Below are 15,059 nucleotides of genomic sequence, written 5' to 3' on the forward strand. Positions count from 1 at the left end.
GTTGGCTTGTGTATCTTGCTGCTCCCCTGTTGGGGGCATATATATTTATAATTGTCATATCCACTTGTTGGATACAACCTTTGAGAATAATATAGTGCCCTTCTGTATCTCTAACTACAGTCTTTAGTTTAAAATCCAGTCTGTCTGATATGAGAATTGCTGCCCTAGCTTTCTTTTGAGGTCCGTTGGCATGAAAAATGGTTTTCCATCCCTTTACTTTCAGTCTGGATGTATCTTTAGGTTCAAAATGAGTCTCTTGTAGACAGCAAATGGATGGGTCATGTCTTTTTATCCAATCTGCCACCCTGTGGTGTTTTATGGGAGCATTTAGGCCATTCACATTGAGAGTGATTATTGAGAAATATGATTTTAATGATGCCATGTTGCCAGTAAAGTCTTTGTTTCTATAGATTGTGACTTTCTGTTCTGTATCACTCTTGGGTCCTTTTTACCTTTATAGAACCCCCCTTAATATCTCCTGTAGGGCTGGCTTCGTGGTTACGAAATTGGTTAATGACTGGCGATTCTGGAAGGTCTTTATCTCTCCATCAATTCTGAATGACAGACTTGCTGGATAAAGGATCCTTGGCTGCATGTTTTTCTCTGAAAGAGCTGTAAAAACGCCCCCCCCCCCTTTCTCTCATTCCAGGTCTGTGTAGACAGGTCTGATGTAATTCTGATACCTTTGTCTTGGTACAGGAGACATTTCTTTGCCCTGGCCGCTTTCAATACTGTATCCTTGGATCTAATATTTGCAAATTGCACTATGCTGTGACGTGGCGTAGGTTTGTCGTGGTTGAGCTTGGGAGGGGTCCTCTCTGCCTCTTGGACACGAATGCTTGTTTCCTTTGCTAGATTAGGGAAGTTTTCAGCTACAATGTGTTCAAATATCTCTTCTAGACCCCTGTTTTTCTCCACCCCCTCGGGAATGCCGATGATTCTGACATTGGAACATTTCATTGAGTCAGTAATCTCCTGTAACCTACATCCTTGAGATTGGATTTTTTTGAGCCAAGTTTCTGTTTTAGCTTTCTCTTCTACCATCCCATCCTCCAATTCGCTGTTACGTTCTTCTGCCTCATTTACCCTGGCCGTCAGAGCCTCTAGTTTTGACTGCATTTCATTCATAGCATTTTTAATTTCTGCCAGATTCGCTCTCATTTCCACCCTTCGAGATTCTATATTCTCCTTAATATTTTCATTAATATTTTTTTCAAGTCTAAACATCATCTTCACCATTGTTACTATGAACCCCATTTCTTTCTTTCTTTTTTTTTTTTTAGAGATTTTATTTTATTTATTTATTCGACAGAGAGAGAGACAGCCAGCGAGAGAGGGAACACAAGCAGGGGGAGTGGGAGAGGAAGAAGCAGGCTCCCAGCAGAGGAGCCCGATGTGGGGCTCGATCCCAGGACTCCGGGATCACGCCCTGAGCCGAAGGCAGACACCTAACGACTGAGCCACCCAGGCGCCCCTGAACGCCATTTCTGATAATTTGGTTATATCCATATCCATTAGTTCTGTGGCAGAGGCCACAGACTCATTGTCTTTTCTTTGCTGCGGGGGAATTCCCCTTGTTATTCTGATGAGGAGAAGTTGCGGGGTGTCCAGAGCCCAAATTACTGACCAGGACCCAGGCAGAGTGCACTTGTTTTATAGGGATCTTAGGGACGTGGGCTTCTTGATTTTTCAGCCTGCCTTCTGGGGGAGGGGCCTGCCGCGCCGATACCCAGGCAACCCTGTTTGGGTAGAGTCTCAGTGTCCCCTGCGAGGGGGGATGGGGATGGGCACCCTGTGAGCCGGTATTTCCAGGCTTTTGTTCTCTGGCGGCTTTCCCTGGCGGTTTGCCGTGCCTCTTCTGAGAGTCAGAGCAGCAGTGGCCGAATCTCAGCCTCTGTCAGAGAACAGAGGGATTGCGGACCGTTCTCCACTGATGTTCTGGCCACTTTAACTCTGTTTCTGTTGGTGCTGCTCAACCCTGCAGCGTCCCGGGATGTGCGCCCCACACCCGGTGTCCCAGCCCTCACTTCCAGGGCCGGCGCGTCTCTGTCCTTTGTGTTTCTAACACCGCCAGCCACCAGCCGCCCCCACGCTCCCAGAGCTCCCGGTCTCAGTCTGGATCCAGTGAGCACACCAGAGCTCCGTTTCAGTCTGGTCACGCGCGTTCCCCGGCTCACGGTCTCAGTCCGCTCTCTCGCGAGTGCCATCCGCGAGTCCACCCGCTCCCCTGTGCAGGTGGCTGCCGCTTCCCGGCGCCCGAACGTGGCGGCTCCCTCCCGCTTCCGTTTATCTTCCGATATCTGTGCGCGGTTTCATAGCTCCCCGCTTCGTACCTCAATACTCAGAGCTGGAGATGTTCGTTTGTAGAGATCCAGATGTATCTTCCTGCGTCTCAGGCTGCTTCCGAGGATGTTCAGGCTGGTCTGGTACCTATCCAGCTCGACTCAGGGGACTGGCTGAAAAAGGGGTCCCCTACTCCTCCGCCATCTTAACTCCCTCCCCTCGTTCTTGTATCTTCTTAAATTTTTCTTTTCTCTGGCTTACTTTATTGTAAGAATACAGTGTATAATATGTGTTAATTGACTGCTTATATTACCAGCAAGGATTCTGGTCCACAATAGACAGTTAGGAGTTAGATTTTTGGGGCAGTCAAGTTCTACATGGATTTTTGGCTTTGCAGGAATCAGTGCCCCTAACTCCCACATTGTTCAAGGGTCAGCCGTAGCTTAACATCTGTCAGGCCTTTTATTTTGTATATAGTTGTTAGAGTTATAATAATAATAGTAATAATAAATTAATCAATTGGTGGCCCTCTGGGGGATTAGAGATAACAACCTGGGATTAAATTTAATTGAAGATAATTTACAGTGTTAAGCATGGGGTCTTAATCTACCCTTCTTCTAAGAAGCAAGATTGCCTCTTACTCAGGTCTGATAGTTTCCTGACACCTGATAGAAATGTCATACTTTGCGTTTAGCGTATTAAGATAAATAAACAGGAAGATCGGTGGGAGAAGAAAGGGATAAAGAAAGGGGGGTAATCAGAAGGGGGGAATGAACCATGAGAGACTATGGACTCTGAGAATCAAACTGAGGGCTTCAGAGGGGAGGGGGGTGGGGGAATGGGATAGACTGGTGATGGGTAGTAAGGAGGGCATGTATTGCATGGTGCACTGGGTGTTATACGCAACTAATGAATCATGGAACTTTACATCAAAAACCAGGGATGTACTGTATGGTGACTAACATAATGTAATAAAAAAATTATTATAATAAAAGAAAAAGATAAATAGACAAAACAGCTAATGATTAGTGGTAGCTAGCCAGCTATGAAAGATTCGATAGCTCAGCATTTTTTCAACTCATTCATGGCACATTGATTGGGAAGCCCTGGATTAGACTTCTGCAAGCAACATAGCAGACAAGAAATTCTAACAAACAATTTCCTTCCTTCAACTTTATAGGACATTTTTCCTTTAGAACAGTAGATCCTGTGCCAGATACAAGGATATAAGCCTGAGGAAGTAAACCACCATAAGTGAGAATCAGCAGAAAGAATAAATAACAGATTTAAACCCTCAGGGACTTAAGATATGATAATCAGACAGACAATATAGAAGATGATATAAAGAGATGTTTAAACAAATAAAAGCAAAGTTGGAGGTTCAGGAAAAGCTAATGGGAGCGAAAACCGGGCTGAGTCATCACTGTGATGACTTTCCTTGCACCTGGAGTGGTTCCTTTACATGGCGGCACTGTAAGTAGGAGCACGGACACGTTATGTTTCTGCCAAATAAAATTTCACCCTTGAAAAGGTACCTTTTTCATCGTGTCTCCAGGATTCCCAAAGGTAACTGTAGCCACTGGTCCCAAGAGGCTACTTAAATTCAAATATAAATTCACTAAATAAATTTAAAGATTCAGTTTCTCATTCACAGCAGCCACAGTTTGGGTGTTCATTGTAAGGTGGCTACTGTATTGGACAGCTCAGGTGGGACATTTCTGTCACCACAGAAAGTTCTCTTGCACAGCCCTGGCTTGTTAGTACATTTAGCTGTTTACCTGCAGTTTGCTGTTATTGGGTGTCTTTCTAGTGACAGTCACTCTAAAGGGGATTGGATGAGAAATTTGGATTATGATAGAAAATGAGAGATGCTGATGAGACTGTCCCATGGTCCTGTTTTCATTTCTTTAAAGGATTCCAGAGCCCTTCAGACTTTGCTCTGGGGTTTTGCTTTTTTTTTTAAGATTTTATTTATTTATTTATTTATTTATTTATTTATTTGACAGAGAGCAAGAGCACAAGTAGGGGGAGTGGAAGAGGGAGAAGCAGGCTTCCCACTGAGCAGGGAGCCTGATGTGGGGCTCAATCCCAGGACTCTGGGATCATAACCTGAGCCAAAGGCAGACACCCAACGACTGAGCCACCCAGGCGCCCCAGCTCTGGGTCTTCAGATGGGACAGCCTATGCCATCGAAAGCTAGGATCCCTGGCGGTCTCTGATACTAACTCCAGGGCCAGCCTGGGCCCAGGTACCCAGTTGCCACCTGAAATCAGTGGCACTCAAGAGGAAGGGGAGGTGTGGATGGCCCCTGGGTACAGCCTGGGTAAGGGGTGTCTGATCTGAGACAGTTTTATCTGACACGTGCTGATACCAGCTGTTACAGATTTCCACCTCTTCACAAGCACTTGGTCATCTCAGTGTTACATAAATTTTCTCAGTGTTACATATATTTAATAAAAACAGATTGTCTCCTTTTTTTCCTTCTGCAGGCCTATCCCCCTTTGTTCTGTTGTTGTGATTAATAGCCAGCTTGATAAAGTTGAAGGAAGGAAATTGTTTGTTTCCTGTAATGTCCAAAGTGTGGATGGAAAGACCCTACACTCCGAGGCAACAAGTAAGAAAGTGCCGCTATGTCTTTTTAGTCTGGTTTAGTTTCTCGGGTTTTGTGTTTGGGGGCTTGGGAGTTGTTGGGTTTTGTTTTGTTTTGTTTTTGTTTCGCTTTGGTTTTATGACCCACAAATGCCCAGAAATTTTCAATTCCCCATCATGTAAAAAAATAAGTTAGAGGTGTTCTTAAACATTACTGGTAGAGAGCTGCTTGTCAAAATCTATAAAACTACAAAGTCATGTGCTCTTTTTCACCCATTTCCAGGACTTTATCCCACAGATGTGGGAAAAAGTGTGCAAAATTACAATATACATGTTGCTCTTCTGTCACAGTAATTGTGTTACTCATGTGAGGTTACTTGGAATAGCAAAAGATTGGCAAGACAGAGAGACCCATCAGTAGGAGAGTGGTTGAGCAACCGTATTGTGTGTGCCACAGAAAATTTTGTGAAATGTTACGGTACCATAAATAATAGGGAAATTATTTAATTATGGGGCTATCTCATTAATACATCTTTTTTTTTTAAGATTTTATTTTTATTTATTTGACAGAGAGAGAGGCAGCCAGCGAGAGAGGGAACACAAGCAGGGGGAGTGGGAGAGGGAGAAGCAGGCTCCCAGCGGAGGAGGGAGCCCGATGTGGGGCTCGATCCTAGGACTCTGGGATCACGCCCTGGGCTGAAGGCAGACATTTAACGATGAGCCACCCAGACGCCCCTCATTAATACATCTTGAATGAAAAGCGCAAGATGCAGGACTGTGAATGTAGTATGTTATCATTAGTATAGAAAATGTGGAGAGATCTTTTGCATTCTCTTCCCCTTTTCTTCCTTTCCCTTTTACCCCTTCCTTCCTTCCTTCCTGAATAATTTATTCCAAAAGCCATTAGGTAGAGTGGGCCTGGTAGGCTTGGGATCGACTTGGAGGCTGCAGCGGGGTGGGGCTGTGATGGCTGAACACCGTGTCAGCCTGCGTGGAGTGAAGAAGGGGTCCACCCGGGCAGGTGGCCCAGTGCAGGGTGTCAGAGCCCAAGTAGGGTAGGGAACGGCTCCACGTCAGGTGTCAGAGCCCATGCGTGACGGTGGCATCTACACAGTGCCTTACCGTCAGAGAAGGGATTTCCAGAAACGGAAAGAGAGAAAACTAGAATGAACCCTGTGGTGTTGGGCTGGAATTGGAGATCTTGGACATGAAAGTTTTCCTAGTCTCTTGCTCTTAGAAATAACATTGTGAGGAACTTCATATATTGTCATTTTACACACATTTTGGCAAGTTAATCTCCAGTGTTTCCAGAGGAAGCCATTCTTTGTACTACTCTCACAGTTTTTCTATCAGCTTGACATCTCAAAATAAAAAGTAATACATGGGAAGGAGGGGAAGATATCTGTGTGTGCTTGTGTTGCAGAGACCTTCAGGAATGCCACACAAAGATTGGTGTCCTCTGGGAAGAGGACCGGGTAGGTCGGAGGGAGAGTCCACCAGAGGCCCTTGTGTAACTTGTAACATGGTTATGTCAGTGGATTAGCAGGACGGGAGAGCTAGGTTTTGTGGCACCTTAAAACTTGCACAATTTAAGAAAGTGAAGAAAAAGAATGCAAAACTGGGTACGAATGTGAGTTTTTATGTAAAACGAGGAAAGAAACCGCAGATGCTGCTGCTGCCGTCTGGGAGACGCAGGTCCTTTGCCTCTGCGGTCTGGATAGGCAGTTTACTGGAAGTGCTTCCAGAGGGCAGCCCTGAGCTCGCAGCCGCTGCTCTGACGGCACCTTTGCAAGGGAAGAGCCTTTGAAGCCTTACCTTCCGTAGCTTCAGATTCAGTCAAGGTGATTTAGATACTCACTGCTTTTTGTTTGTTTCTGTTCTGCTTTATTTTAATGGACCTCAGATGCCTGGGTTTGGCTTAATCAGACTCTTTGAGTTAGGACACAGTAGGCATCATTGATGCATGAAACTGTCATCTTTATTCATTCACTAATGTTTTTTTCTGTTTAATAATAAACACCCTGAAACGTACCATCAGCCAAGAACCAGAATCTTAATATCATATCCCTATCTAATTACTTTCCCATCTTATCCTCCTGCTTTTCCCCTGTGGTTTTTGAAGTATAACTAACATACAATGTTATATTCGCTTATACCTAATTTTTTATTTTAGTAAGTTTTATCGAGAATAAATGTGTGTACCCAAGGAATGTACAGTTTAGTTGTTTGTTCTGAACTTTGTAAAAAAGAGATCATGCTATATGTACTTTTCTGGGGGTTGATTTTCTTTTCATTCAGCTTCACATTGCTGAAGTTCACTGTTTTCGGCGTGTAGTTTCCTCATTTTTCCTGCTTAGTGATACTCCATTGTACGACTATACCACAGTGAATTTATCTCCTCTTCTGATGTTGGGCTTTGGACTCTTTTTTTTTTTTTTTTAAGAGAGGGAGGGGGAGTGGAGGAGGGGTAGAGGTGGAGAGAGAGAATCTTAAGCCGAATCTACACGCAGCCTGGAGCCTGATTCAGGGCTTGATCTCACAACCCTGGGGTCATGACCTGAGCCGAAGAAATCGAGAGTCGGTCGCCTAACCGGCTGAGCCACCCAGGTCTCCCGTGGGCCTTGGACTCTTCCGAATGGGCTGCTGTGAACATTCTGGTAGTGAATGTGGACAAGAGTTTGGCATGTAGTCAGTAGAATTTCTGGAGTGCAGAGTCTGGGAGTGTTCAGCTTCACAGGGGAACGCCAGCTTGTTTTCTAAAGCTGTTACTAAATTATACTCCCACTGGCGACATCGGAGATTCTGTCGATCCGTCTTTTCTAGCATTTAGTAAAGTCAGACTTCTGGATTTTTGCCAATCAAATGGTTATAAAATGTTATCTCTGTGTGATCTTGTTTTGCATTTTCCTGATCACCTGTGAAGATGAGCATTTCATCATATATTTCTTTACCATATTTGTTTCCCATTCTGTAAAATTCCTGTTTGTTCAGCCTCTTTTACTGTTTTTTTTCCCCTTTTTTAAAACTGATATATAGGATTTCTATCTATATTTTGTATTGAACTAATGTTTTTGTTGGACATGTAAGCTGCACCTTCCAGTATGTAAGTTACCTTTTATTTTCTTTTAGGTATCATTTTTATGAACGGAAGTTATTTTTCATGTTAATGTAGTTGTACTTACTAAATTTTTTTCCTTTATCATTAATGCTTTTTGTGCCTTATTATTGATTCCTCCTCCCCACCCCCTGCCAATTGTTAACTGCAGAAATGATGGATAAAAGAAGCAGGAATAAGATCTGAATAATTTGAATCCATAGTCAGTTTAAACACTCCATTCCAGGCTGTGGTTTGTGTGTCCTGGCTCCCTAAAGTTTTCAGTATCAAAGGTTCCAGATGGCTTAGTTGTCATTTCGCTTGCTTTCCCTTTCCTAACTGTATCTAATGGAAATGGTAACGAACCATGAAATGATGAAGTGGGAGAAGACTGGTTCCCTAGGGCACTATTGTGTTGTGATAATCAAAAGCTGATTCTTAATTTGGCTAAGAAAGGAAAGTAGGCCCAAAGATGGAAGGTACAAATATGAATCAAAATCCCTTTCCTGGGGCACCTGGGTGGCTCAGTCGCTAAGCATCTGCCTTCGGGGCTCAGGTGATGATCCCAGGGTCCTAGGATTGAGCCCCATATTGGGCTCCCTGCTCAGCAGGGAGCCTGCTTCTCCCTCTCCCACCCCCCTGCTTGTGTTCCCTCTCTTGCTGTGTGTCTCTCTGTCGAAAAAAGAAATAAAATCTTTAAAAAATTAAATAAATAAATAAAAGGTCCTTCTTTAAAAAAAATCCCTTTCCTTACATATATATTTCTTTTTTTTTTTTTTTAAGATTTTATTTATTTATGTGACAGAGAGACAGCCAGCGAGAGAGGGAACACAGCAGGGGAGTGGGAGAGGAAGAAGCAGGCTCCTAGCAGAGGAGCCTGATGTGGGGCTCGATCCCATAACGCCGGGATCACGCCCTGAGCCGAAGGCAGACGCTTAACGACTGCGCCACCCAGGCGCCCCTACATATACATTTCTGCTCAGAGAATTCCTATCTGACTGCAGCCAGCCGACTTACCATCACCTTCTGTTATTTTGTTTGTTTAGGCCTGTTTGTAAAACTGAATCCTAAAAAAGTTTGACGTAAAAGAGCTTCTGGTGCATTCTACACCAGTCTGCGTTGGGCTCTCCTTCCCTCCAGAAGATCCTGTTGTCTCCGGTCCTGCTCTGCTTACCTGCTTTTGAGTCCCCCAGAGAGTGAAGCCTGCTAACACTGATCTTCCTGAACAGATCTTTGGAATACAACTCCAGGAGCTCTGTGTCCACCTTCTAAACTCTTGAACACAGAAGGACTCCGTGTGATGGTATCAGCAATTCTTTGTGTCTCCTTAGAATAAGTTTCTGGTTCTCCTGAATTTGAATGGGCTCCTTAAGGGTGCATGAGCATTATGTCTGCCCCATTGCAGATTGAAGAAAAAATTCATATTGAAACTCTTACCACAAACTTGAAAATGCCAGAAAACCAAAGGGAGGAGAGTGTGCGTGTGTGCGTGTGTGTGCGTTATAAATGACAAAGCTGGCTTTACTGTATCCAAACAAGTCTTTTTGGCCACAGTAGGAAGCACAACTAGTTCCTGTAGGAATGAAGGAATACCTCAGATCTGGATCCTAGGGATTAAACAGCTTTACCATTCTCAATATAAGCCACCCCGTTGTGTCTTACCAACAGCGTCGGTGGTCGTCACTGGAAGGAACCGGTATTTACTTCCTAGGTATCTTCATCCATTCAGGCTGCTATAACGAAGTACCACAGACTTGGGTAGCTTATATAATAACACAAATGTATTGTTCACAGCTCTTGAACCTAGAAAGTCAAGGACCAAAGCACCAGCACAGTCACCTGGTGAGGGCCAGCTTACTGGCTTATACCTGGCACCTTCTCCCTGTGTCCTCACGTAGTAGAAGGGGCTAGAGAGTCTCTAGATCCTCTTATTAGGGCACTAACCCCACTCCTGAGGGCTCTACTTCATTATTTACGTATTTCTCTACAGCCCACCTATGATGCCATCACATTGGGCATTAGGATTTCAACATAGGAAGGCAGGGGCGGGAACAAACATTCAGACCTTCACATTACGGCTCCTGTGACAAAGTACCACGTACGGGGTGATTTGAAACAATGGGAAGTCATTGCCTCACAGTTCTGGGAACCAGAAGTACAAAATCAAGGTTTCTACAAGGCCAAGCTCCCTCTCAAGGCTCTAGGGAAGGCATTGCTCAGGCCTCTCTCCTAGCGGCTGGTAGCCTCAGCCATTCCTTGGTTTGTAGGTGCAGCCCTCCTGCCTTCACATCGTCTTCCCTCCAGCCACATTGCCCCTTTCTGTAAGGACACCAGTCATTGGTAGGACCCACACTAATGACCTCACTTTAACTCAGTTACCTCCATAAAGACCTCATTTCTGTGTCACCTGGGTGGCTCAGTCAGTTAAGCATCTAATTCTTGGTCTCAGCTCAGGTCTTGACCTCAGGGTCATGAGTTCAAGCCCTGAATTGGGCTCCCATGCTGGTCATGGAGCCTACTTAAAAAAAAAAAAAAAAGACCCCATTTCCAAATATGCTCGCATTATGAAGTAGGGGGATTAAGACTTCAACATACCTTTTGGGAGGACACAGTTCAACCCATAACAGAACCTTAAACAAGATGAAAGATGAAAAAATGAATTGGGAGACTTACTGTTCTAGGAAACCTATTCTGCTAATAGATTGAATAGAATCTACTGCAGACAAGAGTCTGGGCTTCAGTTTCTTGCCTTTCTTTCCCCTTCATTGAAAGTTTAGGTTGAACTGCATGAAATAGCCATATTCAAAGGTCAGAATGGTCCAATATTGACAATTGCCTGTGGCTCAATCTAATGACTTAGGGATAGCCTTGTGGTGCCCATCCATTGCCAGAGCTGACTGACCCTGGGACGGGCAAGCCCACAGAGGACTCGCATCCCTAGGGCCCAGCTGCAGTTCCCAAGCTGCAAGAAAGGCCCCAGCAGAGGATTAGGGTCATAGTAACGGCGAGGCTTGCAGTTCTCTCTCCCTAGAAATCCTGGTAGAGCTTGGGAGGTGACTGGCCCGCAGCTGTGCAGTTTCCATGTCTGGCAACAGCCACCCTTTCTTCCTAGTCTTCCCTCTGTCTTACGCCCCTGGAGACCCTGGGCTCTTGTGGCAGCTCTCACAGCTTGCTTTTCATGGATAGTAGGCATGTGTAAAAATGTGAAGCTGAAGGAATGAGCCAGCGCTGCTGTCTGGTTTCACTTAATTAGTACAAAGGAGTTTAGACAGAGAAGGTACTTTAAAAATTTCATTTATTTGAACAGGCTTGCCAAACCGCGAAAGTGCACCAGGCCTTCATCCAAGCTAAAAAGAACCTAACTGAAAGAATGCCAAAGGACCAGTTTTTCTTCTATTAAGCATGTGCGTACCTCCCTTGCCATCCACATGGAAGGTTTTCGTCTCACTGGTTCGATGGTATCCAGCCTGCATTGTAGTATGTGGGTTCTCTACCAAGGGGGAAGCTTGATAGCTGTTAACGCAGGGGTTCCCCACAGCCAGCAAGGGCAAAATGGTTTCCCTGCTACACAGCAGACTCTGTTCCGAGGCTTGACCAAACCTGCATTCTTGCCTTCATCCGCTTGTGTTTTGGTCAGTCTGTGAGATTGACGGCCGGTGGCTAAGCAGGAGGAAGTTGCCCTGAGAACTGTCCCAGCTCTACTCAGCCACCGGCTTGCCGTGGAGCCGTTGCTGTGCAGGTGTGCCTCTGTACCCTTTTCCCTCTTTACCCTGGCTGGTAGGGAACAGTTTGAATGAAGATTAGGAATTGATGTGGGTCAGTGTTAAAATAGCTTTGAACTATCGGTACAAACATAATTAGGCAGCGAGCTTTTGCTCTTAACCCCAGGTTTCTAAATGCCTAGGAAATACAATAGAAAGATAGTCATGGACAGAAATACATTGAGGGAATTTTAAAAATAATGGAAAATAAGATTAACCTTTTTCTCTAATGGGAAGGTAGAATGAAACATGAAGTCAAGAAAAACCCTTTGTTCTGTATCAGGGTGCTCATGTCCTTTATGTTGTGTTTCATTTCCCACGTCATTCTCGAGACCCTGACCTTCCTTCTATCCCAGGGAGTCGGGAGGCAGGTGGTTATTTTACCTAATAACCAGCCATCGTGGAACCCTAGACAAACATCTCTTTCAATGCCAAGCGTACAGCATTCTCTATGGTAGATAGAAGAAAATCTCTAAATTAATTTAATTAATTTAAATCAATAAAAGTCGTGGATTTTATGTCTCAGGAAGATTTAAAATTTCTTTTGATAATATTCTTTATCTGGCACTACTATGATCACCTCAGAATTACAGAATTAGCTTACTTCTCATCTTAGTTATGGATTTAAAGTTAAGTGAACTGCAGCAAAGATAATAAGGGGAAAAACCGTAGACCGATATCCTTTATGAATATAGATGCAAAAATTTTCAGCAAGATACTAAATCCAACAGCACGTTTTTTTTTTAAGATTTATTTATTTATTTTAGAAAAAGAGAGGAGGGGAGGGGCAGAGGGAGAAAGAGAATCTCCAGCAGACTCCCAGCTGAGCGAGGAGTCTGACTTGGGGCTTGATCCCAGGACCCTGAGATCATGACCTGAGCTGAAATCAAGAGTTGGACATCCAACCAACCGAGCCACCCAGGTGCCCCCCAACAGCCCATTTAAAAGATTAAACACCATGACTAAGTGGGATTTATCACAGAAATACAAGGGTAGTTCAAAAGAAAATCAATGTAATACACCAAGTTAATAGAACAAAGGAATAAAACCATATGATCAATTGATACAGAAGAAGCATTTGACAAAATTCAATACCCTATCATGACACAAACACTCAGAAAACGAGGAGTACTTCCAGAACATAATAAAGGGCACCTAGGAAAAACCCACAGCTAGCACAATACTCAGTGGTGAAAGACTGAAAGCTTCCTTGCTAAGATCAGGATTCATTATGTAGCCATCAAAAAAGAAAAAAAGAAAGAAAGAAATCTTGCCATTTGCAAGGATGTGGGTGGAACTAGAGGGTATTATGCTAAGTGAAGTAAGTCAGAGAAAGACAATTATATGATCTCACTGATAACGTGGAATTTATTTTTGATATGTGTAATTTAAAAAACAAAATAGGATCATAAGGGAAGAGAGGAAAAAATGAAACGACGAAACCAGAGAGGGAGACAAAGCATAAGAGACTCTTAATCATAGGAAACAATCAGGGTTGCTGGAGGGGGTGGAGAGTAAAGGGATGAGGTAACTGGGTGATGGACATTAAGGAGGGCATGTGATGTAAAGAGCACTGCGTGTTGTGTAAGACTGATGAGTCACAGACTTGTACCTCTGAAACCAATAATATGTATTAGTTAATTGAATTAAAATAAAAGAGGATTTTTTAAAAAAAGGACTCATAAGTTCACTGCTGCTATTCAACATAGTACTAGAAGTCTTGGCAGAGCATTTGAGCAACAAAAAGAAAGAAAATGCACCCAAATTGGAAAGAAAGAAGTGAAACTATTTGCAGGTGACATAACTCCATATATAGAAAATGCCAGAGAATCCACTGAAAAACTACTAGAGCTAATAAGTGAATTCAGCAAAGTTGCAGGTAATAAAGTCTTCATAAAAATTAAGAACTTTTGTCCATCAAAAGAAATTATCAGGAAAGTGAAAAGATGACCTATCGAATGGGAGAAAAAATCACTTATATGATACGGGTATAGTATCTAGAATACAGAAAGAATTCTTACAACTTAACAAAAAACAACCCAGTTTAAAAATGAGCAAGGGGGGGCACCTGGGTGGCTCATTTGATTAAGCAGCTGGCTCTTGATTTCGGCTGGGGTCGTGATCTCAGGGTCATGGGATTGAGCCCTGCATCAAGCTCGCACTCAGCAGGGAGTCTGCTTGAGGCTTCTCCCTCTCCCTCTGCCCCTCCCCTTGCTCACACTCTCTTTAAAATAAATAAGTCTTTTAAAAAATTAATAAATGATAAAATGAGCAAAGGATTTGAATAGGTCTTTGTCCAAAGAAGAGATAAAGAATGCCAGTCAGCACATGGAAAGATGTTCAACATCATTGGTTATTAAGGCAGTGCATATCAAAACCACAATGAAGATGGAGATGCACCTCTGTCTATAGAGAGAGAGGTACATATATAGAGAGAGATATCTGTATATAGATATGGATCTGTATATAGATAGATTTTTTTTATGGAAATGACAAGTGTCAGCAAGAATGTGAACCCTCATACATTGCTGGTTGTAGTTATTAAATGGTGCGGCTGCTATTGGAAAATAGTTCGGTGGTTCTTCAAAAGGCTAAACGTAGAATTACCATATGACTGGGCAGTTCTACTCCTACATATGTATCTAAGAAAAATGAAAACCTATATCCACACAGAAACCTGTACACAGACCTTCATAGTAGCATTATTCATAATAGCCAAAAGGTGGAAACAACCCAAAGGTCTATTAGTGGAAGAGTTGGATGAACAGATTGTGGTCTGTCCACATAGTGGAATATTACTTAGCCATAAAAAGGAATGAAATACTACAACGTGGGTGAACCTCAGAAACATTATGCTAAATGAGAGAAGATACTATGCAGAACAGGAGAATCCATAGAGACAAAGTAGATTAGTGGTTGCCAGGGAATGGGAGAGGAGAGAACAGGGTGTGATTACTAATGGGGTGGTCTTCTGGGGTGATGAAAAAATTTTGAAACTAGAGAGAGGTGGTGGTTGTACAACATTGTGAATGTATTAAATGCCCTGAGTCATACATTTTAAAATAATTAATTCTGTGCTATGTGAATTTCACCTTGATTAAAACACACATGCACAAGGAGATACCGCTTCACACCCACCAGGATGGCCGTGTGTATATCTTGTTTGTTTGTTTTAAGAAAGAAAAATAGGGGCGCCTGGGTGGCACAGCGGTTAAGCGTCTGCCTTCGGCTCAGGGCGTGATCCCGGCGTTATGGGATCGAGCCCCACATCGGGCTCCTCCGCTGGGAGCCTGCTTCTTCCTCTCCCACTCCCCCTGCTTGTGTTCCCTCTC

At 43.6% G+C, this 15,059-nt stretch overlaps 1 protein-coding gene across 2 annotated transcripts in view; it reads left to right on the top strand.

The window, feature by feature from the left end:
* The window catches only part of THEM4 (thioesterase superfamily member 4), a 44,596-nt gene extending 31,194 nt beyond the window's left edge, over nt 1-13,402 (top strand). The window contains exons 5-7 of one of the 2 annotated variants that reach the window (XR_007190378.2): nt 4,773-4,897; nt 9,013-9,269; nt 11,274-13,402. Coding sequence is in view for 1 of the 2 variants with exons in the window: in XM_048220597.2 (XP_048076554.1) it covers nt 4,773-4,897; nt 9,013-9,047 (160 nt within the window). In the remaining variant the exon portion in view is untranslated. Of the gene's footprint in view, nt 1-4,772; nt 4,898-9,012 lie in introns of both variants that reach the window. The other variant, XM_048220597.2, reaches the window with a different exon arrangement.
* Nucleotides 13,403-15,059: the final 1,657 nt, after the last annotated feature.

This window comes from Ursus arctos, unplaced genomic scaffold (assembly GCF_023065955.2).
Source record: "Ursus arctos isolate Adak ecotype North America unplaced genomic scaffold, UrsArc2.0 scaffold_12, whole genome shotgun sequence".
NCBI lineage: Eukaryota > Metazoa > Chordata > Mammalia > Carnivora > Ursidae > Ursus > Ursus arctos.